General features: G+C 36.2%; 2 protein-coding genes across 5 annotated transcripts in view; one reads left to right on the forward strand and one right to left on the reverse strand.

Annotated features, from left to right (window-relative positions):
- The first annotated feature begins 624 nt into the window (after positions 1 to 624).
- lurap1 (leucine rich adaptor protein 1) lies at positions 625 to 11,387 on the forward strand. 2 transcript variants are annotated; one of them, XM_052559894.1, is made up of 3 exons: positions 625 to 878; positions 1,207 to 1,416; positions 8,858 to 11,387. In XM_052559894.1, exons 1-3 carry the CDS (start codon positions 834 to 836, stop codon positions 9,545 to 9,547), a joined length of 945 nt encoding a protein of 314 aa, XP_052415854.1. In that variant the 5' UTR covers positions 625 to 833; the 3' UTR covers positions 9,548 to 11,387. The 2 variants fall into 2 exon arrangements, with proteins under 2 accessions (XP_052415854.1, XP_052415855.1); XM_052559895.1 differs by having other exon boundaries at positions 626 to 941.
- Positions 11,388 to 21,773: 10,386 nt separating this feature from the next.
- Positions 21,774 to 24,811, reverse strand: part of wwc3 (WWC family member 3) — a 55,211-nt gene continuing 52,173 nt past the window's right edge. For 2 of the 3 annotated variants that reach the window (XM_052559112.1, XM_052559111.1), the window contains exons 19-23: positions 24,546 to 24,710; positions 24,180 to 24,272; positions 23,867 to 24,103; positions 22,696 to 22,823; positions 21,774 to 22,613 (exon numbers count right to left, since the gene is read on the reverse strand). In XM_052559112.1, the coding sequence (XP_052415072.1) occupies positions 22,547 to 22,613; positions 22,696 to 22,823; positions 23,867 to 24,103; positions 24,180 to 24,272; positions 24,546 to 24,710 (690 nt within the window). In that variant the 3' untranslated portion in view covers positions 21,774 to 22,546. The remainder of the gene's footprint in view (positions 22,614 to 22,695; positions 22,824 to 23,866; positions 24,104 to 24,179; positions 24,273 to 24,545; positions 24,711 to 24,811) is intronic. The other variant, XM_052559113.1, reaches the window with a different exon arrangement.

A 24,811-nucleotide genomic window follows, 5' to 3' on the forward strand; every position in this document is an offset into this window, starting at 1 on the left:
GAGAGACTTCTCAAAATAATCATTTTGCACATACATCATTAAATGCAGATATTGTGTTCACTACAGTTAGTTTTTCATCTTTTTGCTTAAGTATAGGACTCTTTAGTTTCTCGTTTTCGTGTGTTTCCAGGACACGTATCAGATTCAGATTCACAAGAAGAAAACTGTCATGGATATATGGCTAGAAAATATATATAGTTTATAGTTTAAATACATATTCATATTCAAAATATTTGGTTTAATGAATTTTGTAAAGCTGCTTGTCATTAGCCTCCTTATTGTTATTAGCTATAGCTATTATAGTGATTAAGGTAACACTTCATTTTACAGTGTCCTTGTTAAGTTACATGTACTTATTACTGTAGGCTATATCAATAACAGCAAATTATCCATAATTACATGCAACTAATTAACTTTAACCAAGAAGGCCAACCTGTTGTCAATTATTAGTACTTAAATGTATAATTACACTGTAACACTTTAAATGAAGTGTATTCATTAGAAATGCACGTGATATATAGGTATAGCACAGCACTATTTTATAAAGCAGGGCCTATTAGCGGGTTAACTTGTGGGAGTGAATTGCTCATTTCGGCGGTCGCGTTTACTCCGTTGTTTACGGCAGTGAACTTCTGCGCTTCGCTCGCTGTCACGCAGGTGGAATTCAGTCCAGCAGCCGTGTGATTCGAGCACATCAGGACAGACATTCAGTCTGAAGAGAGCTCCTCTCCAAACCTGACTTCGTCTCCGAGCGTCACGTCAACAGTTTACCTCATCACAGTCATGGCATCAGCAGCGCAGCCGAGGAGTCTGAGCAGCTGCACGCAGATCGGATGCTTTTGAACGACGATCTTCAGAGAGACTCGCATCATGCTCAGGTGATCGCACAGGCTGCGTTTGGGAAAGAAAACAGTCGGGTGGATGTTTAGAATATTAATCAGGTATGACAATCTCGTGTGTGACGATGCGTTCAGCTCAGTTGACGCATGTGACGTGTTTTTTTTTTTTTTTTGGACCAGACATAAGCGGATAACAGCAATGATACTGAATGTCTGTTATATGTTTACAAATAATCGCAGGGTGTTGCGTGAGATTTTTTAGGCATAATACTGTATATCAGTGGGAGGCTTCATAACTTATTCAAGGAGCTTTTTTTTTTTAACCCAAAGCAATTGGTTTTCTTTTCCTCTCCATTCTTTTAAACAGATCCTTTTTCTAATCATGGAGGAGAGCAATACCAGTGAATCAGTGCCAGAGTTAAAGGATCTGGAGTTGAAAGTGGGGAGAAAGACCCCAGAGGGGCTCCTGAAGTGGATGAGAGAAGAGCACAAAATGATCTCTCATCATCAGACAGACAATAATGAGACAGAGACGAAGGGCCTGGATGAGAAGATCCGAAAACTTAAAATGGAGATGGTAAGATGGTATTTCTACATATTTCTATAGCGATTAAACTTATAAACTCAACTAATTTCATTTACTTCCATCAAATGTATTATTGATTTATAAACTGTATTGTATGTAATAACCTCAACCATATCTATACTCTATATCTTAAGCATAAAATCAATGAAGGTTGACATCAGAGTGTCATGAAATGTGTATAATATGTGCTAGTTTTATAAATGTGTGTGAATGTTATGCTACATGGTGAAATTGTTTCTCCTTTTTTTTATTAAAAATTATTATCTTGGTTTTTTGAGTGCTTGTTTTTCTGTCACATATCCATAGAAAAAATGCCAGTGTAAAGCTCTTATATATTGACCATGATTGTGTCTTTTCATAACATAATTCCCATGAAGAAGCCTGCAGCAAGTTGTTGTTGTTGTTTTCTCATTTTGAAGGGTCCCAACCCACATTCCACAAACTAAATCAACCAAAATAATTTCTCACCGCATTGCCAAACAGTAAATAGTGTGTTGAAACATGACCGCAAAACTGTAATGTTTTTAATGGATGGATGGATGAATTGCTGGCAGCCACATATCTGTTATGATATTGATGTAAAAGGAGTGGCTTGAGTTTTGGTGAAAGATTAGCTACTGATTTCAGTGTTCATGCTTCATACTGTAAGTTCAAACACTTGAGGCAGATACGCCCTCGGTTGTATAAAGAATTGTTGTAGTTAGGGAAATGAGCTTGTTTCCCTGTGGAATGCAGCGCCATTAAGCAAATGGACCCTGATGTTGTTGCTATGGTGCTCTTTACTGAGTGGGAGACTTTGTAAAAGGCCCCAAAGCTGTCATGGATCATGCTACTGCCAGTTGCATTTCTGATTTTCGGAAGGCATGGTTATTAATTAGCTACAGATATGTCTGTGATATTAACATCAGCCCATATCTGTGTAGACAAGCCTGTATGGTTTCAGATAAAAAAAAAAGGTGAAGGGTGCTAAAAGCAATGTCTTGACATTTTTGTCCAAATATGTGTTTAGCAAAGGTATGGTTTGGAATACTGTAGTTCAACAAAACAACTAATTGTGCTCTTTACTGATCATAACAGATTTGAAGAACATTAAAACATTTTACAGGTCAAACTTTTAAATGGAAGTGTATTTATTCTTTTGACAGCTCCATTTTTAGCAGTTTTTTAGCAAACTGAATAGGCCTATGGCCAATATTTTTTGTTTTATATTTTAAACATACTTTAGGTCTTCATATATTAAAATTTCTAAAGCCACTTTTATATTTTTGGAAAAATAATCCCTCATATGGGAATCATCATAGAGTACATACATATCATCAAAAAGTTTGAAAATTCCTGGCAATAATTCCTTTGTATTTGACTATAGTGGCTTCCAGGTAATTTTAGAAATAGCACTCAATTTTAGAGTAGATGGGGTGTTAGAGAACTGATTAGGTGTTGTAGTGTTCTGCTGATGCCATTTCACACTGTTCCCAATTAGTCATGAGCTACAGCAAGTCAACTGTCAGTGAACTTTAACCTCACACTGTGACATTGTGACCTGGACTGCTGCGGTCTAGTGACACACACACAAACACACACACACACACACACACACACACACAAACTCAATTCATTCACAAGCACCAGTATAGTGTGAGACTGTGTAGACTTAAAAAAACAAACACCTACAGGAATAAATGACATGCATAATCACTACAAAATGATTATCACTCCTGACTTTAAAACACTGTAAGTATTTAGGAAATCAAACAGCTTGTTGTTTATGTCACCTTTGATCTGCGTGAAGATAAGAAAGAGAGAGAGAGATGTACTTAATGACATTGAGCATCTTGGCCCCCGGTGAATGCAACTCTCTCTCCCCGCCTGACAGATGGGAAACACAGGGGATGGTGTGCTGACAGATGGAGGAAAGGGAGATGACTGTTCCAGTCTGATAGAACGAGAAGAGAAGGGAAATGATGGAGGGAGAAAGAGAGAAGGAGTAAGGTTGAAAGGGAGATTGGGAGGACGTAGAGGTTAGGAAGGAATGCAGAGATAGAGTGCATGTGTAGTGCTAGATGAGAGAAAGAGAGAGCAGTGACGTATTTGAATGTGAGAGATGCTGTCAATCCTGTCAGTGTCGCTGTGTATCAGTCAAACAAGTACAGAAAGTGTGTAAACTGTGATGCCATGCCAAAAATGGCGATGTCAACATTCTTCACATACCCGAGTGTATGCTTAAAAGCCTCCTCATCACAATCAAGAAAGTATTTATTGCCATAAACTGAATGCTAATGTCATAATATTGCTGTGCCAATGTAAATACACCACGGAGTTATAATATATTCATTTTAACACACACACACAGAGGACACCAAAGCATGGAAAATGAGCTCTCCAGAATTCCAGGGATTAGAACACAGGACGTATGAGCTATGGTTTTAAGGAGTGGGAAAATGGAATTCTTCTGGCTTTGAGGATCTCCAGTGTGAGCCTCAGACACTGTGGAATGTTCTCCCTAAGGAGAGTCTGTGGGTCACTGTGTGGCTCGTGTGGAAGAATGAAGCTACATACTATTATTGCAGCAACACTGCACTGTATTGCATGGGGTTACAATGATATTGTTTTCATTTATTTAGCATTTTATGAGGCCTATTTTAAGAAATAGTTCACCCAGAAATATGTCTGATAATTCAGTAATTCTTTACTCGCACTCATGTCGCTCCAAACCAATATTGCTTTCTTTACTTGTGGAAAACTGGGGTAAATTTAGAAGAATCTGTGCAATTACTATGAATGGCGACTGGGGGTTTAAAGCTTTAAAAAGAATTGGCTGATTCAGTTCACACAAACGGTCTGAATTATTTGTTCTGAATTCGGACTGATCCAGTTTTCGACTTCAGCGCACTGACTCGATGATCCTGTCCAGATCCCTGGAAGGGAATATTGTCAGTGAACAATGACAATAATGGTCTGAGCTATCAAAGCATGGGGTTTCAAAGATATTGGACAACGTGTGTGTAATAATTTTAAAGTGTTTTTGTGTCATTTCCAAAGCTTGAAAGTTCCAGTCAGTTGTCGATAAGCAGTACATATTCCAGAATTTCTCCTTTTGTGTTTCATGAAAAAATAAAAATAAAGTCACATGGGTTTGGGATGGCATAATGACTAAATTTAGATTTTAAAGTAAACTGTTCCTTTAAAATTGTTGTCACTTGAAGTTATTTGGATAAACAAAACACTACATCCTCAAGGCAGAAAAGTTATTTAAGTTAAACCGCTTAGAATTTGAACTGATGTCTAAAGAAACTCGACACTGTACACAACTGTAAACATTTTCAGAGTTTTTAAATTTCTTGTTTCTTGAGAACCAAATCAGCACATTAGAAAGATTTCTACTAGAGTAATGGCTGCTGAAAATTCAGCTCTGCCACCACAGAAATGCATTTTAAAATAAGAAAAACAGTTATTTTAAATTGTAGTTGTAATCTTTCACATTATTTGACTGTATTTGTGGTTAAATAAATACAGCCTAGGTGAACATATGGAACAAAAAGATTCAAATTATCCCAGTCTGACTCCAAACTTTTGAACAGAAGTGTATGTTTAATTCATCCGGGTCCTAATGCGTATATATAGTAGATGCAGACAGTCTGGAGTTGGGCACAGCCAGATCAGCACTCACCACATCAGTGCTGAGACAGGGAGAATATTTACGAGTGGGTTCATTAGTCTCAGAAACATGAACCCAACCCACACCAGAGCAGAGTTGTTACAATCTGTTCTCTCAATCTCATTCTATGTATTTTCATCTTGCCCTATTTGGTGTCAAAATGATTGTTTGTCTTTGCCTTCTAAATTCTGCTTTATTTCCCCTCCCCCCTCACTGCCTCATTTGTTCTTTTTGTATCCCACGCTCTCTTTTACCAAAATGTTCTCTTTTGTTTTTTTGCACTGTAATTAGTATGGCTGACGTCAGCAGTGTACTATGGCCTTTAAATTACACAGAAGCCTGGATGTATAGGATACTGTCCATTTATGGCAGGCTCAGTGCACTTAAACTGATTTATCCCATCCTGGTCTCACGCTGGTCCTGAATCTATTGGGATTTTGCACGTTATCCACATTTAAACATCTTCCCTTTAATCAAAAATGGTCACAATATGTCAGAAGTTTGATTAAATGTAATTTCCTCACCGTCATGTTGTTCTAAACCAGTGTGAGAAGGAGAAGTCAGAATCAGGCTCAGTCATCATTTAATTTCACCGTATGGAAAAAAGATGCAGTGAAAATGAATGGTGACTGAGTCAGTTTCCAATGTGTTCCACAGAAGTAAGTCATTTGGGTTCGGAACGACTTAAGGGCCAGTGAATGAAGACAGAATTTTCCTTTTTTGGGTGGACTGTTGCTTTAAGAATCGCTGTGTGACCGTAGCTGATGGGGTGCAGACAGGGCAGTATCCATCAGGGATTGTTGGAGCAAAAGCACTGTGGCTTTCATAGGAAGCACTGACTATTTGATGGGCTCTGTTTTATGGGCTAGAGAGCCGTTCAGTCAGAAGAGTTCAGGACTATGTATATCATATTACATGTGGAAAATGTCTAACTTGCTGACAAAAATGTTTCTCTGCTGCCAAGGGAAGCTTCATAATATACTTCTAAAGGAAATGTCTGACAGATATACCTCATAAAATGAGAATGCATTCCAAAAGCAGGATCTAATGATGAAGGAAAGATCTAATATATATTGCTTTAAGTCAAAAGACCAATTAAAGAATCAATAGCATCCATTTTCACTCTCTATTGATTTGCCCCAGGAAGTCCAAGAGGAAGCTAGTGATGTGAATGATGAGCATATATATAACAACATCTATCTATCTATCTATCTATCTATCTATCTATCTATCTATCTATCTATCTATCTATCTATCTATCTATCTATCTATCTATCTATCTATATACTTCATTAACTTTGTTAGATACATTTTTTCTTTAAAGCAGATTATATTAATATTAATTGCCCTTTGAAGTCCTTTCATTCTTTTTCTAAGGTTTTCTTTTATTTAGACATCAAGTTTAGATGTGTCAGATGAATTGGCCCATTGGGATTGACCCGTTTGCTGTGGGAAACAGGAAGAGAAGAGTGCTTGACAGAAATGGATATTGTCAGGAAGATCTATAACTCTCAACAGGATTTACAGTAATGGACCTCCGGCTCTGCAGTCAGCACAGGACTCCAGTCATGCTTGTGAGCCTCAGATTAAAAACAACAATCAGCACTAATCAGAATGCATTTACAACATTTATTAAAGTTACACTTCCTAAATGACAAAAAAGTACCATGTTCATATTCCAAGTCTTTTAGAGACATTCAGTAGTTTTGTGTAAGGAAATCAAATAATTCATATTATTTAAATATTGAAATTGAGCACATTTCAATATATGAAGAGTTAATAAATCCATTTTGATTAATTTGAGTAAAAATTTGTTTTCTTTAACAAGAAAGTGGCAAGTTAAAAACCACTATTTTCTGTTTCAAACCTTCACATATAGCAGTTTATGTTATAATAACATTACAAATTCAAGTTTTTGATTTTCAAAGATTTATTATTAAAAAAACAGTTTTTTTCTCAGAATGCAATAAATCCATTGAATCGATATGAAAGTTATTTTTCATATTGAAACTGATGAAAATACACAACATAGTAAGTTGATCCACATACTGTATAACAACCTCTGAACTTGGTCAATAATAATCTTATACAGGCACTGGACTAAAAATACATTCATCAGTCATCGCTTCCAACATGAATTCAGCAGGTCATCTTGTTTATGCTATAAATTAATTACAGCAATAAAAGAAAAAATCATCATGAGCAATAACATGAACAACAATATCACATTAGACCACAGAAATTCCAAAATGACACTTCCAAAAGTGCATTCATCTTTGCCATGTTACATTCATTTGGTTGATTAGTGCTATGTGCTGTATTAACAAAAACATAAATGGCATTAATAAAATCACTAACACTGACAAGCTACGCGATATCACATTCATAATCGAATGTGATTAATGAACGTGATATAGCGTAGCTTGTCAGTGATCTACAGCTCTGTGTATTAAATGCATCTGAATAATTTCCATCTGAAAGCACATGATGGAGATTTACCCGTACTATTAATCACAGAACCGGCTTTACTGATGTGATGCTCATGACAATCACATGCGATTAATCATCCAGCCCTTTTTTGTTGATCACAAAGTAGATGAGGAAAACTAGGATGCCGGGTCTATTCAAATCGTCGCCATTACGGTGTAGAGTGCGTGGAATGGAGCGCTGTGATTGGTTGTTACAGTTTACAGTTCCTGAAATGGTGCATTGTGATTGGTTGAGAGGATAAATTGCATTCTGCAAAAAAGGAAGACTGGTGTTTGTCGCCGTGTGGAAAAAGAAGGAGAAAACATAACCTAATAACTCTGCGAATATCACATTCTGCGTAAAATTAAAAATTGACCTTTCAATACTGACCAGATATAATACTGATTTTGGTAAAAATTATTATTATTTTTTTTTAAATGCCATTTAGCGCATTTTGGGACCAAACTCTGCAGATGCAAATATGCATGAAATGACAAAAAAAGATATAATAATTTGGGTGTTCTATTCCTTCATACAGTTTTAAAAATCAAAGTTCCAAAAGAGGTTTTTCATTGCGATGCAATAGAAGAACCATTTTGGGTTCCACAAAGGTCCTTTCAGTGGAAAGTTCTTCAAAGAACCATGCTAAAGGTCCTTCATGGAACAATAAGGGGCTTTCATACCATGTAGTTTTAGGAACTCGCCAGCATGGTGGTTCCTAGAGAACCAGCTGTTTTCCTGGTTGCATTTGCAGCAGCAGCAGGAACTCTGAAGCGGCCATTTACAAACGTAGAGATGGAATGTAAAAGTACAATTCACATGATTGAAAGAGCATGAAAATCTGACTAAATCTATGAACACTTTCAGTGTTACATATCATTAAGGCTGATAAAAGAACACAACGCTGCAAACAAGTAGCTAAACGTCATTAGTACTGTTTTCCATGTTAGTAGACTAAATATTTTTTCATAGCTTTTTAAAAATGGCAGGTAGCCGGTGTTTCCTACAGAATGTGTTTGGCCAATCAGTGTAGACTTACGTCACTTATAATTCCTATAGAACAACAAACAAACAAACAAACAAAGTTCCTAGAACTAAACACATTCCTAGTTCTTGTGGTGCAGACACACCAAAAGTGGATACTTCTGCCAATAGTTCTAGGAACTAAAAAGTTTCTTCAGGTGCAAAAAGCCCCTAAAGATTCCAATGAAGAAACCTTTATTTTAAAAAGTGTATTATGTACTTTTGTTTAACCAGTTACGATTGTTAAAAAATGTATTGATGTCCATGTGTGTTTCCTCTGCCCAGGCTTATCTACGAGCAGCAGATGTCAAGATCTTGAACCAGTTGCTAGCACTTCACGAGGGCATCGAGGCAGTGAAATGGCTCCTGGAAGAGCGTGGTGCGCTCACCAGCCGCTGCAGCAGCCTGACCAGCAGCCAGTACAGCTTAGGCGAGGGTCCCGACACCTCCTGGAGGGGCAGCTGGGGCAGTCTGCAAGACCCCCATGACAAGCTGGACAATATTTCCATTGGCAGCTATCTGGACACATTAGCTGATGACCTGGATGAGTACTGCCCCTCTAGTGGGACTGATTCAATAATCTGTGCCACCCCCGTGGGAACAGATGGCTCCAGAGGTACTGGAGGAGGAGTGGGAAGTTCCACTGGATCTGGAACCCGATCGCAACAAGTCAAGTCCGATGCCACTAAAGAAGAAGCTCAGGTTAGGAATAAAGCACCGTCTGATACATCGAGACCGCACCAACCCAGCAAGACAAATGGAATCCTGGACAAATCAGTGAAGCAAGTGGTCAGACCAGATTCACCCAGGGCTTGTCTCGCTGAGAAGCTGGGGAAGAATCTGAGCCCTAAAATGAAACCCTACAAGAATGGCAAAGTTGAGTTGGAGAGCTGTAAAATGAACGGCAAAGTTCAGCTGGAGTATGACGCACACTGGCGTTGGGTGCAGTCGCAGGATGATGTGACCTTTTTGTGATAATATATGCATGATCAAGCCAAAGGTGTTGATGGGAGACTGCTCTGCTTCTCTATTCACCACTGAGCTTTTGTTTGTACACTTGGATGTTTGATTAATTTGAGGCCAGCTTCTCAGATCTCCTGAAATGACAGAGGTTAAGAGCTCAGCTACGGAAAAGAAGCTTAGACTTGTGGGTGATCAGAGTTAAAAAATCCTGAATTAATGACATTATATACTCTTTGTCAGGTTGTGTAGATGTTTATGGACGCATGATTCAAATGTGCATTTCATATGATGTCATAACCTTCTATGTAATGACATGTATTGATTCAACACAACTATTTATTAAGTCAGTAATTCAGGACTTTATTGAATATGTCAGTATATTAATTTCATTTAAATGCGGTTTCAATCCTATGAGCTTAGGTTATTAAAAAACAGTTCTCAAAAAGATTCATAAAGGCTTTTTTTTTTGCATACTACCAATCAACAGTTTGGGGTTCTTATGCTCACAAAGGCTGCATTTATTTGATCAAAATACATTAAAAGCAGTAATATTGTGAAATATTACAGTTTATAGTAACTGTTTTCTATTTCAATATATTTTAAAAAGTATTTATTTATGTGACGTCAAAGCTGAGGTTTAAAATTAATGCTTAACATTTTTGTGGGAACTGGATCCAGGATTCTTTAAATAAAAGTCATCAAAATGAATAATAGGGAGAAAAAAAAACTGCATTTATTTGAAATTGAAATCATTTGTAACATCTACTGTCACTTTTGATCAGTTTAATATATCCTTGCTGAACAAATTCATTTCTTTCAAAAGAGTGCACATATGCTCACATTTTACATTAACATTTTAAAGTGGACCAAAGTTTGTTTAGCTAGAACAATCTTAAAGCTTGAAAACACAGCAACTCATTTTGTTAGAAAATCAGATTGAATAGATTTATTTATGCTGTGTCTTACCATTTTGTTTGACCTTTCTGCTGATTATAATACGGACAAAATAAACTGCAGCATTTGCTCTTAAACTGTAGGGAATGTTTAAATCATGCTTCATTTTACTACCAAAGTCTTAAATCACCTCAGAGTGTGTTCCTCTGAGTTAACATCTAAAGGTCAAAGAAGAAATCCATTCTGAATACCAAGCATGTTCCCATCTGTTACAATGTGACCCTGAGTCCAGAATCAGCAACACCCTCGAGTTGCCTTTGACAAATAATTATACAATCAGTGCCATTTTTACACATATATACATACATAAAGGTTCATTTGAAAACTGCTTGTAGTTTACTCTTTGTCTGTCAGAATGCTTATGTAATCAATCAGTAAAAATGCTGTATTGTTCATCTAATCAGGTAAACTGTGGGTTAGCTTTAAATAGGATCCTGTTTTGAAGTACCAATTATTACTGGTTCTATTGGATCACTGAATTAAATGAGCTTGAATAACAGGAACAGGAAATTAAGGATTACATATAGCTTATTCCATTGCACAGGTCCAATGGAGTAATACTGCTCAAACAGACGCATGGAGACCAGTGGTTGTGCTGTGATCTTTGCATTTGTGATGTCTTCTCTTGTTATTTGAAAAGTTAGCACCTAAAGTGCACTTTTAATTTAAAGTTGTTCAGATGACTAACTTTTACCAATTAATCAAGTTCTATATGTGGTGTAACTTTGACTAGTCACAGTGTTGGAACTGGATATAATCTTGCATTGCCTATGTTTTGTATGCCAAAATAACTGCATTAATGTAATTTTAGTTTTTGGTCTAATGAAAGAACTGAAAGTACTATCAGTATTCAGCGGTTTAACATATAGTGTGTTATGTAATAAAACACTGTACTGTATGTATGCATTCCTCTATTTTTGTCCAGGAAAAGAGCACTGTATTATAACAGTAACTAAACTCAGACTTTCTCTTCCCTCAAACACCCACTCTCAGTTAATAATGCCTGTGCTTCTAGGACAGGGTTTCCATGACTACTGAATACGTGTGTAACTTGTGTGTGTGTGTGTGTGTGTGTGTGTGTGTCACTTGTTTAGAGTCTGGGAAATGGAAACAGGACAAATCCCAGAAGTGAACTACTGGATTATGGCAGGAATAGATGAAGATAATCAAAGAGAGGGCAGCAGGTAGTAAAAAAGGACCATTGGATTGGTCGGAGGGAGATGAAATAAAAAATATTAAAGGAAACAGCAGCGGTGCTGAATCACATGCTGACATACTGTATGTGAGATCAGATGAGAGGCAAACAAGTGTTATACAGCGGGGTCCAAAACTCAGACCATTAGTCAAAATGGTATTAGTTTCTAATATAGTACACAGTTTGTACAAATTAATAGGATTTTGAATGAAAAGTGGGTAAAATAATTTTCCAATCCATTTATTTACATATTTAAATTAGATTTTGGATAACCTGCATATTGCATAAGAAGAAGTAAGATGTATTGCATTCCTGGGCAGGTATACAGTATGTGAATATGGATATGGTTTTCCATACAAATTATATTAAAAGCATTTTGAATTAAAAGTGAGAAAAAAATTCTCACATTTTACAATTCAGTTCATTTCCAGGTTTAAATTATATAGCTATTGGAATACTGTTTTTATGTTACAGATACAAAGAGCCCAAACTGTTTCTATATTAACTAACAGTAATATATATTATACATTTTACGCAAATCTCACACACACATATAAAAAAACAACAACAACAACAACAAAAAAAACCCTGGTCCAGCTATGCACATTCAGAGTAAACAAACAGACATTGCCTAAGCGCCTCAAATTAATCATTTGGCTCTTTCATTCTTATTCATTAAGCCATATTAAATATTATGATTTCTCCTAAAAAAATTTTTAAATAGTTTCATGAGCAGCATGTAAGCAATATTGAGAAAATGCTAAATGTTTCAATACAACCATCTTGCTAGCGTTCAGTGGCAGATAGTTCATCTAAAAAAAAAAAAAACATTCAGCTTTATGTTGAACGTAACTTGTTTTAAAGCATTTGCATTGCCAATTTTGGTGGTAAATACGACATTCCTCAGCACAGCAGGGTGTTAAATCAGCTAATGGGTTCCAAATGACAGATTCTTGCTTAGTTAGCATAGCGGCTAACTCTGTGTGTTAAATGTGCATCGTTAGTTCAATGCAGTGTACCTTACTCTGCAGTGCTAACCACACAATAAACATCTCTGCAACTATAAAACTTGTTTGTGTTTTAAAAAAAGCTTTCTGTGTGCTAACTGACAGCATAAATCAAGTACACTTGTCAAGTGCAGTTTTGGTGGCTGTGGGCCCTGCCTTGTCTTGACAGTTTGATTATTGTACAAACCTATCGTTCTGCATAATGTTACTTGCATGTGATTGTTTTTCATTCCATAGTTTGACTATGTGTAAATGGGGCTTGCAAGTGGTTTCACGAGCAGCCTACAGTATATGGTATTTTATTTCCTACCACTTCAGCAAAATTGTTGGCAGGTAGTAATACACTTGATGCCAAAGGCTGAGAGAATTTTTCCCTTAGTTGTTGTCGGTTATTTAAATCAGCCCACACATTTAGAGAAATGATATAACCAATATTTTTGGTAAGTTGGCTATATATATGTATGAAGACTTCAGATGCAAAATTCTCTCTTTTTTTTTTTTTTACTTTTAAATGTGCATTTCTACCAGGCTCCTATTATTAGGCTCTGTAATTTCTCCTTAATGGCAAAGAAAAGATTATTAGTCAGTTATTGAATGCCTTATTTTCAAAAATATACAATGTTATTGTCATAGGAGTCTGATAAACAGCCTCATGTAAAAAAAGGTTATTGCATCTTATATGAGGCCCTGGACCACAAAACCATTTATATGGGTCGATCTATACTTTCAGTCTAAAATAAAACATTTTATGATACATATTAAATATAATAATAATCATATATTAGATATTATGTATTTTTCATATTAGATTTCAATATTACATATATAAAATATAGTATTTCAAAAGTATATTAAGTCCATAAAAGCAATCTTTTTAGTAACCACGCCATATGTCAATAATTCACCTCTCCTCACACCTCCCCACTAACATACAGTACATACATATGCACCCAACCCATATGTACACAATTGCATAACAGCCACCACTCACCCCTACCATGCATGTGTCTCAATTGCATAACATCCCACCCCATCTTGAGAAAGTAAAGAAGTCCAGCCAGACTGACTAGCATTTACCTAAATTAATATGCAAGTCACCTATGCTGTAAGACGCTTTAAAGAGGCTTTTGACTTCTTTGGAGACCTTTGTAGGAATGATTTGCAGGCAATGGCAGTTGTTTTTTGGGGAATGAGGGATATAGACGATGAAAGAAACATCCTCCTCTGTTTTCCTTCACTACCTTTGATCTACTGCCGTTTGCCAGTGCCTGACCACTACTGAAAGAAGGAGGTCTGTTCAGAGTTTTCACACATTTTCCTTGCTTGTGTTTCATTAACCTGCATCCGGTGTGCCCAAAGAATTGAAGGAAATGCTTGTGGGAAACCCTGTACGATAAAAGCAAAGTATAAAAAAAGTGCTTGTAATCAACAGCAAGGAAGCAAGATCCAATCATGCTGGGCTCACATTATATTGCCTCTCTAGAATGTGCTAATGAACTAAAAACAACACCACACCACTGTTCAAAAGTTTCTCAGTAAGGTGTTCACAAAAAAAACTATTGTGAAACATTTCTGTATTGGCTATACCGAATATTTAGCAGCCATTAGATTTCAGTGTCACACAGTCCTTTGGAAATCATTCTGATGTGCTGATTTAGTGTTTTTCAGAGATTTTTTTGTATTGTTGACTACTGAAAACAGTTGCTGCTTAACTGTTTTAGTTTTTGTATTATTATTATTATTATTACAACAACATTACATTTTTGTGCAGGGATTATTATTTTTTTAATGGAATAGTAAATCTCTAAAGAACAACATTTATTTCAAATAGAAATCTTTGGTAACATTATAAGTGTCTTCATGGTAATGATTGTCTTTATGGTATAGGAATGGTGTTTGGTTTAACAATGTAATAATGTAAAATTGGTTTAATGTTAACATTAGCCATATGATATCATTGTTATACCCAGTGTATAACAAAAATAAACAATTCCTATGTTATATGGCTGTGACCAAGTGGTTATTATCATTTTTATCTGAGGTCACAGCTGTTTCAAAGCTTCTGATGAACACTGCCAATGTTTGTGCCAGCCTGCAAAAACAAATACTTGGGTAAATACAAAGAGCATTTCTCTAGATGAGAGTTCACCACTTACCACATTGGCTGCTTAAATGGCAGAGTTGGAGTTCAGAGATGGTGGGATGCTGATCATATGCCAGAAGCCACCAGAGGGGCTCGGTGGGGTTTTAGCCACAGAGCATCAGCAAAGGGGCTCACAAGATTCGAGGGTTGGTGGAAATGTGCACCATACGTTTTGTAGATCGGGTACAAATATTGGGACCTCGTGCACAGTGACAACATTTTTGCTTTATTTCAAAATGTGTGCACAGTAGATTTCAAAAAAGTAAAGAACATGAATGAAAGATGAAATATGAATCAGCAAACTGTGTCTTTAAATTAATTGTGTGGTTGGAACAGAAAAAGAGACTGGGGTTAGTTGTCACACCAGTAAGTTGCCACAAGGGCAGAATCTCATGAAAAATATAGGTTTTCAATCAAAATCACACTTTTACTGTCGCATTATTTTTTTAAATCTAGTTAAGAAGCCTATTATTGTATTTTCAATAATGGCATGTTCCACCGTGACAGCTTACCTCATATAGTATGACAACTTTCTCTGCTATTTTTTCTTGTAGTCAAACATTCAAGGTGTGTGTATACTTAGGAATTGTGAATGAATGAATCCTACCCTGAAAAATGCAGTAAAAATTGTGACAACTAACTCCACTTCTCCTGCAGGAAAAGCAGAAATAGTTTTTCAGTGGTTTAATGTCTTCACTTATCTGCGCAGATTCTATATTTGTCTGATTATTACAGAAGAAATCAATACCTACATTCATTAGCACTTTTTTTTTTAGCACAATTTTTACATCATTCATGTCATAAAAGTGACATTTATGTTAAAGAATGTTATATTTTCAAAGATTCTTATGAGAGCTTAAAGGGTTTATTCTGTGAGGGAACACAGTTGACTCTGGTGTTATTGCAAGTTTGTGTATAATGCTCAGTTTCAGATTCCATTTGTGAGCTCAGCCATAATTTTCGGAAAAGCTACCAAACACCAGGAAAGGTTTTGGCACCTGTAGTGTGGAATTAAATCATCTGATTTACAGTGGCTTTGATTTCTGCCACGAAATCTTGTTTTCCATTGTGGTTGTCCGTTTGTGAAGCTTGGTTGAGTAGTTTTATCCTTGAATCATTCTTGCTGAAAAAAAAAAAGAAAGAAAGCTAGTATTTCCAGATAGAAGCTGCAAAATGAAATAAAAACACGTCGAACGTTTTGTATGAATCACTCCATCGTAAAATAATGAGGTCTATTTTATATATATTCAGCCACAGTGGTTACTCAAATATTTATATAAATGAATGTGCAGCAGTGTTTTACAAACTGATAGAATTATATTACAAGAAAGCTCCAGACCCGAGTGGCTATCCAGAGCACAGAATCGCTTTAGCTGGCCACATCAGAAGAAGAGTAACGCATTAACGTCTTTCCCTGACTGTAGCCTAACCACAGCTGGCCCGCGTTCCCTGCATTTTGTTCTGGCCCACAGAGAAACAACCCCATCGATGGGGAAAGTCAAACTCTGCTGTTTTTCTTTCCAATTGTAGTCCTTCAAATTTTTTTTTTGCAGACATTAACTGTAAGCTATATTATTATTCAATACATATCATAATCATTTAACTGAAAAATTTTTTTTTGTTATTATTATTATTATTCCACTTCTGCATGTATTTAAGTTTAACTTCTATTTTTTATGCTTTTATCTAGCAAGGATAGTTTTAGTTGATCAAACAAACCAGTAAAAATGTTTCACAGTATTTCACAAAAATATTAAGCAGAACGGTCCTCAATACTGAAAAATAAGAAGAAATGTTTTTGAGCACCAAATCAACATATTAAAATAACTTCTAAAATAAATTTGGAGTAATGGCTGCTGAAAACTGAAAGAAAAAAAAATATGTTACGAAACTGTAAAATAGTCTCTTTAACCTATTCTCTGGAGATTTTCATCAAGAGGTTAGCAGCGTGGGGTGTTTTCCTTTGGAGATGTCCAGCTGAGTGGGAGAGAGGGGGGAAGGATGCAAAAGGGCAGAAACGGGCCACACTGTTCCCACACTATGATGCAATGAGTCAGTGGCAGGGGCAAAGGGATCTTCTCAGATTTACTGGAGTCTAGAATGAATAGCAGACAGAAGAACACAACAGTGTCTCAAGATTATCTTCTTTTTCTCTCTTTTTTTGAGATGAAATGCCACATGCAGCTCATGCTCCCACTATAGCACAAATATGTCTGTGGCAACACAACTTCATCATAGGTACAGAACATTTGCCAAACATTCACGCAAAGTGGCTACATTTCAAACATAATTTAAGCATGAATTATGACAAATATATTACTTTCAGATATATTTATGTGTTAGAATATGAGTCAAACAAATAATGAATGTTACATGCTTATAATATTTCTATAAATAATAATATTTATTATTATTAACAATTAATTATTAATATTAACCATCCTTATTTTTACTATTTTAGGTTCTATACATAATATTCTTGGTAGTTTTCATTAGTTTTAACTCTGGCCTGTTTTCCTTTGTTCAGGTTTGCCACTGCTTGTGTGTTACTATTGTTTCTAATTAACGAGTCATGACCTGCTCTTCATTTGAGTTCCATCGCCCTGTGTATTTAAGTTCCTCCTTTTCATTCAGTTGTTGTCTGGTATTGTTTGTGGACATGCCGTTGCCTTCTCGTATTGTGGATTACCTGAGTTTGTTTTATTAAAGAAACTTTTGTTTGTGGAAACCTGTTTGAACCTTTTTCTCTTAAACGGGATCGTGACAGTTAAAATAAGGGTGAAACAAATAACAATGATTTTAAATAATGATAACAATAATAATAGTAATATATAATACTTATTATTTATCGAATAAATGACATTTACTAATATTTGTTTGACCTTCACATTCTAGTCAGCCAATCATTTAAACATAAAACAGTGAGATTTTGTTGAAATGTGTGCCGAACTCTTGATCCTTTGATGCGAGACAGTCAAAAAAAGACGGTCCAAATAGAAGTCCTTCATGCAATGTGTCTGACAGCACTTGTCCTGTGCCAGTGTGTCTGAATGGGTCTGTCCACAACCCATTACATTCAATTAGACAGAAACAAGTGTGCTTTGTGCAGCCTGTGCTAACGGCCAACCCGGTGCCTTCCTGTTCACAGTGAACGCGCAGCAGACACAAACTCTTGTTCTTTATCACTCAAACCTTCCATGATCATGACCTGACTATCAAGCTTAAAGGGAAAAGAGAGGAACCGATAGGCTTGATGAAGCTTTGAAATGTGTTGGCGCGTTTGATGATATTAATACAGAACTTTTCCATACCATTGTAAAACAAATTGATATGCTACATCATATTTTAACAATGTGGGCCATTAGTCAATTTTACCCACTTGAGTGTGCCGTAAATGCAGTTTTAATTAGTAGCGAGTGTAGAGTTGTTGAAATGGACGTAATGGAACGCAGGTCTGTGTCTCTGTGTGTAGCTGAGGAAGACTCCAGTCACACAGAGTGTAGGTGGGTGGGAGAACTGTGGGAGAATTGGTCTCTTATTGCTTCCTCCTCGACTACTGATGCTGACAGAAGGAAGCAAGAAGCAGCAGAAAGCCTTAGGAGTCAAGGGCCAACATTCTAACTGTTCACTCCCACTCAGAGCAAAACTGTGTTCCAGAGAAAAACAGAACTATCATACATTTTAGACAGAGTAACAATTGTTATCTTAACATTATTTTAACTTGGAGAGAATGTGTTCAAAGTTTTACATTTTCCAGCTTTATTTTTGTTTATGATTGTTCGTTTCAAAGGCTACTGCATGTGTAATTTTTTAGCAACATTCTACAGTTCTAGTTATTATGGTTTGCCGGGCAATGACCACATGGACCATTTCAGTCTAGAAGCTTTCTACGTAACCTTGCCCGATAAATCAAATCGGATACTGACGTTTATTTTCATGGCTATTATGAAATCAAAATCTATTTCCTGGGAGGCAAGGTGCCTGCTAGGAAAATGTTTATGTAGAAAGAGATAGTAGCTGTTCTCCAGAAAAGCCCAGTTTCCTTGGCCTTTTTTATTCCTGTAAGTCTTGGTGAGAGGGTCCAGGGCAAGTCTTAAAGCCTAATAAATCATAAGCTTGGTATCTAAAGGCACCTGTGAAGGACTCAATATAAACATCACTAAAGCCATGCAAGACGAAGTCTGGGGTAAATTAAATTAAGAAACAATTACATTTCCTGTTATAATTAAAAATATTCTCTTACAGTATTTACCTAAATAAAAATACTTGCCTATAAAGATGCATTTATCATGTACTGTAGGCAGGCCTATAGCTTTCCCTAATAAGTTGTTTTGTTTCACATAAAGCACATCTCCGGGACTGACATTCTGAGACATGATCAGCCGAATACTAATTAAATAATTAATCATTGAGCTGATTGAACAGCACATTTCTCACATGGGTAACTTTTGATTTGTTATTACTGCCATCACGCCTCTAGGTGTAAGTATTAAGTCCAAGATGGCCATCGATCAGCACAATGAATATATTTTGAAACTTTATTAACTTCAGGGAGAAACTTTAAGAAAGTTTTGGCCCATTTGGCCCGAAGAATCATCACTGAAAAACTTAATTATGATTAAAAAAACTTTATTTTGTTTTAAGGCTGCATGAACCATATCCAAGTAAAGCATCAATAAGCATACCAAAACATTACCGTAATTGCTGACAGAAAACTAAATGAACATTCAATTGTGGAGAAATGAATGAACCATCAGAACACAGGACCAGTAGTCCTGAATGAGCCATGTTTGTCACCTGCTTTTCAGATATTCTCATCCCTGCTTGTTAACATCAGCGAACCACAACAAATCTTTGAAAGCCCAGAGGTGACCATCTGGTAAGACCGTGACAGGAACAAAGACGACGTCATTAAATTACAACAGTAAATTCATATGCATTACTTAATTGCATTTATTGACTATTTCAGGCAACAAAGCCACTGGGGGTTTTGCAACACTGGGTGTTGCAGCAGCCTGAATTGGAGTCATGACTTTTAGGGTCTCTGCTGGGGATTTTTTTTTTTTTGTATAAAACCGCTTTACTTGCAGAAATAGAGAATGATAGGCCTAGCATAGCTGTGTATTTCAGCCTGTGCCAGTGGCTGAGCATGTCATTAATCTCCATGCGGTGCGTGAGGCTGTATTTCACTCGCTTCACTGACAGGGAAGATGGAGCATGGGACTAATTAAATACAGTACACACTGAAGGGAAGTGTGTACTTACAAGGGAAATTGATAAGGAGTGTTAACATACCAGGCTTCCCAAAATCACTGTGATTTCATAACACAGTGGAATGTGAGGAGTTTGATTGATGGAAAACAAAGTACTCCCCCAAACCGCTGCTTTACCCGTTAAGAACACTAGATAGAAACAGCACAGAGATTCTGAGCCTAGAGTGGTGGAAAAGATAAGATTGTACAGATATTAAATTCACTTTAGGATGAAAATAACATCATGTGGACACTACAGTTCAAAATGGAGTTGGTACAATTTTTGTACCGTATTTTTTGGACTATAAGTCGCACCTGAGTATAAGTCGCATCAGGCCAAAAATACGTCATGATGAGGAAAAAAACATGTAAGTCGCACTGGACTATAAGTCGCATTTATTTAGAACCAAGAACCAAGAGAAAACATTACCGTCTACAGCCGCGAGAGGGCGCTCTATATCTTCAGTGTAGACTACTGGAGCATTGAGCGGCATAGAGCGCCCTCTCGCGGCTGTAGATGGTAATGTTTTCTCTTGGTTCATGTGAAATTAATTTTGATAAGTCGCAGGACCAGCCAAACTATTAAAAAAAAGTGTGACTTATAGTCCGGAAAATACGGTAATTGTTTTTGGAAGAAGTCTCTAATGCTTACCAAGCTTCCATTATTTTATCCAAAATTTTGTACAAATATTTTTTTTTTTTGCTCAATTGTTTTTTTTTTCAATTAAAAAAAAATATAACATTTTAATATTCCTTTAAATGTATTTTTTCCACAGTTGATGCTTCAAACATCTTTTTTAATCAATATTGAAAATAGCTGTCAGACTCAAGATGGTGATGATTATTATTATTATTATTTCTTTAATTAAATTAATATATTTTCTATAATAAATGCATTGACCCCAGACTTTTGAATGGCAGCTTTATGAAGCATTAATGATTTTTCATACAGTCAATCTGTTAAGCTATTAACACCCTAGTGCAATTTCTGATATGTAATATCAACAGACTACAGATTTATTTATAAAAGCATTTCAGTTGACTGATGTTGGGAGAAACATGAATGCAATTTGATAGTTTCCACTTATTTGTGGTTTTAGTAAAAAAAAAAAGAAAAAAAAAAAAACCCCAAAGCTCTCCGTGGAAATTTCTTTAATGAGAGGTTTTATGCCCCCGTGCAGCTTTCAAGATCATTAATGATTACAACAGTAATTTTGCTCTATTTTTATACAAACAGCACGGTCGTCCTGTTTCTAGTTTTAAGATTTCCACCTCATTAATGTTCCAGATCTGATGCATTTGAACTAAACTTGCTGTGCTTCTATTCAAAGCCATCTAAAGCCCAGAATAGTGTGCTACAGTGGACCAGAATCATTTAGCTGAAGTTAATCACTCCAAGTAATGGTTCATTAATAGTCCTGCTGTTAAATATTGCATAGCGTAAAAGAAATGGCATTGCAAAGCAGAATGTGTAATAACTATGTATTTAAGGATTACTGTGTGCAGTTTTGTAGTCCTAAAACGCCACCAAAACATCTGAACACAGAAGCAGGTTTGATACGCCACCTTCTGGACAACTTACATAAAAAATAAAAAACAAATCTGAGGGAGGAGAATCATATAAACCTGACATAATATAATAAACCAAACCAACAATCGAATTGATCTTGAAAGATCATTTCGCAAATTCAGCTGCACTTTCACGTTTTTAATGCTTTTATCTTCATAAGAAAGGTAACACTGCAGACGTTTTTACAGGAAGCATACAAAAATTATATTTGTCTATATCTTGAAAAGTACAAGTAATAATATTAATAATTTTAATAGAATAACAGCACAAGGGACAATGACAACTGCAACAAAAGTGGATAAAAAAAGTGACATTGTAGGTAACTTTAGAGAATCAGGTAACAGAAACAAAATCAGCCAAAATTTCCATTCTACTGTACGTCAAGAAACACTTACAGTAAGTGCTGTTTGTTTGAAGCTTTATAAAATACATTAAAAAGCAAGGAGCATTTTTATTTCCTTCAAGGAAAAGTACTATAAAATAAGTTACAGTACAGTGAATTTGTCTAAACTGACTTTGTTCCCGTCTTCCAGCCTTAAGTAAGCGCAGACATCGAAATATCAGAAGTATATCATACAGGAGTAAAAAGATGCTTTGTTCTTTTATAAAACAATAATTTCCTCCTTTAAACAAGCAGGAAAAGTTGCCAAGATGTCAATAATTACATAAAATATAAGTGTACGTGTTCATTAGTACTACCACACACACACACACACACAATCACGCACAACCACACACACACACACACGCTTGTTTTGTACAGCTTTCTGTTGTTCGAATGTTGCATATTTGTGCTGAAATAACTAAGTTTTTGTTCTAATTACTTCATGGGCATGAATACAAAAAAACAGACAAATTCTTCATATCTGATAGCGTGGCCTAGGGGGCGCTCACACGTCATCGGCTGGCAGAGGCGGGATGTTGAATCTTGGTCTAGTAAAAAAAGCCATCTTCTCTCTGCATCAGGAAAGATGAATACATTAAGAAACGTTATGATAAGATCCTTATGTGCTTTGTGTTCGATTAGGAGACCACTCACTTGAAGGTCTGCACAGGGAGGGGCTCTTTGTGGCTCTGGCCCCTCATTTGTAAAACCTCTTTTGAGGCCTTTCGCAACCTCCTCTCAGCAGCTTCCTCCTGCCTCTGCTCCTGTCTAGTCTGCTTGGTCTGTGAGAGAGGAAGAAATCATCAATTATAATTTGGACAACTTTAAAGTCGATTTTCTCTGTATTTGGATTTTTTTGCACCCTCGGATTCCAGATTTACAAATAGTTGTATCTCAGCCAAATATGATCCGATCTTAATAAACTATACATAAATGGAAAGCTTATTTATTCAGCTTTTGAGTTATTATAAAAAAATTACATGCAAGACTGGTTTTGTGGGCCATGGTCACATATACTAACTAAGGTTAAATTATTATAATGTTGGGGGTCAAGAAGCTTTTCTACACTTATTTAGCAAAGCTGCACTAAATTTATCTAAAGTGACAGTTAATAAATATTTATTGTGAATCGTCTAATCTAAATTGTCATAATATTTTGCATTACCTTTTTCATGTATATTTTAGTGTCTTTTGAATGGTAGTGTTAAATGAAAGTTAACATTTTAGAGTAGATAAAATTTGTTGACACTGAATTTTTATTAAGCAATTAAGCTACTCGGATTAATTTATAAGAACAAAATTGTTCTTTGTTAATTGATGTTAATTTATAATATAGTAATAGCTACATTTAAACAATTTGTAAACACATGTAGAAATGAACCTAGATGAGTAAATGTTGTAAAGGTTCAATGCATTTATGTCAAGCTAAAGTGTTACCAAATTAATAAAAAAACTTGTGTCAGAGTGAATACATTAAAGGAATAGTTCACCCAAAAATAAACATTTTATCATTATTTACACAATTTTATGTCATTCCAAACCTGTATAAGTTTCTTTCTTATGTTCAACACAGACATTTTGAAGATTTTCGAAGAACCAAACAGTGGTTGGTACCCATTGACTTCCATAGTAGGGAAAGAAATACTATGGAAGTCAATGGGGACCATCAACTGTGTGATTACTAGCAATGTTCAAAATAGCTTCTTTTGTATTCTACATAATACAATATTATTATATAATACATTCTACATTGGTGAGTAAATGATGATAACTTTTTAATTTTTTTGGTGAACTATGCCTTTAAAGAGATGTAAATGGGCAGTACCTGTCTCTGGGCTTCACGTAGCAGGTTTCGGAAACGCTCATCCCGCAGAGCCCAATGAGGGAGGTCCACGGTGCCTCGGGGCCCCTGCATGGGCTCCTCCAGCCGCAGTTTGAGCTCCCTCAGAGCGGTCAGCTCCTCGCTCAGCTGCCTCTGTCGTGTACGGCAGGCCTGAAGGTCCAGCTCCAGGTCCAGAGAGGTACGTGTGGGCTGCTCAGCCAGAGACGAGCGGTGGGACTGCTGCGGTCACATGACATCGACACGTACTGTAAGTACACTTCCACAGTAAATACAGTAAATAATAAAATATTCCAACCTGTTTATATCGCAGGGTTCGTCGCTCTAGAGTGTTTCTGATAAAGGGGGATTTCTTTGGTAGAGTAGAGCTATCACTGTCACTTCTGTACAACTGTGAAGGAAGGAAAACATCAGGGAAGGGGTTTGTTATTGATGCAGAAAATCATCCATCATTATCATTTATTTTGTTCTGATCATATAATCTGCTTTGAGTCTATTCATTTTTTATTTACTTGATTAATAAATATATTGAATCAAGCCACAAAATGTTTTACATATCATTACACAACAATGTAGTAATGCAATATGGAGAACATTTTTGGGGCTATTGTGATCATGAAACATTGTTACTGTAATATTAAAGACTTTGGTGTTTTCTGCTTACCCTACAGACATACTGACTGCGCGCTCCAGGTGAAAACGTCTGAGATCTGACTATTGTGCTGCTGCGCATGAACGGTGAGCTGTGACCCCAGCGGCCTGGCCTTTCTTTCGGCCGCATTCTCATTGGCTCTGGAAACACACCCTCTGTGTTGGTTGCCTTGTCCACCTAAAACACGCAATTTAAATGTGTTTAGTGATCTGTTTTATAGTTCAATGTTCTTCTGCAAAGCAAGTTTTATTCAACAGTGCTACATTAAATTTATCAAA

This window comes from Carassius gibelio, chromosome B6, assembly GCF_023724105.1.
Source record: "Carassius gibelio isolate Cgi1373 ecotype wild population from Czech Republic chromosome B6, carGib1.2-hapl.c, whole genome shotgun sequence".
Taxonomy (NCBI): Eukaryota; Metazoa; Chordata; class Actinopteri; order Cypriniformes; family Cyprinidae; genus Carassius; species Carassius gibelio.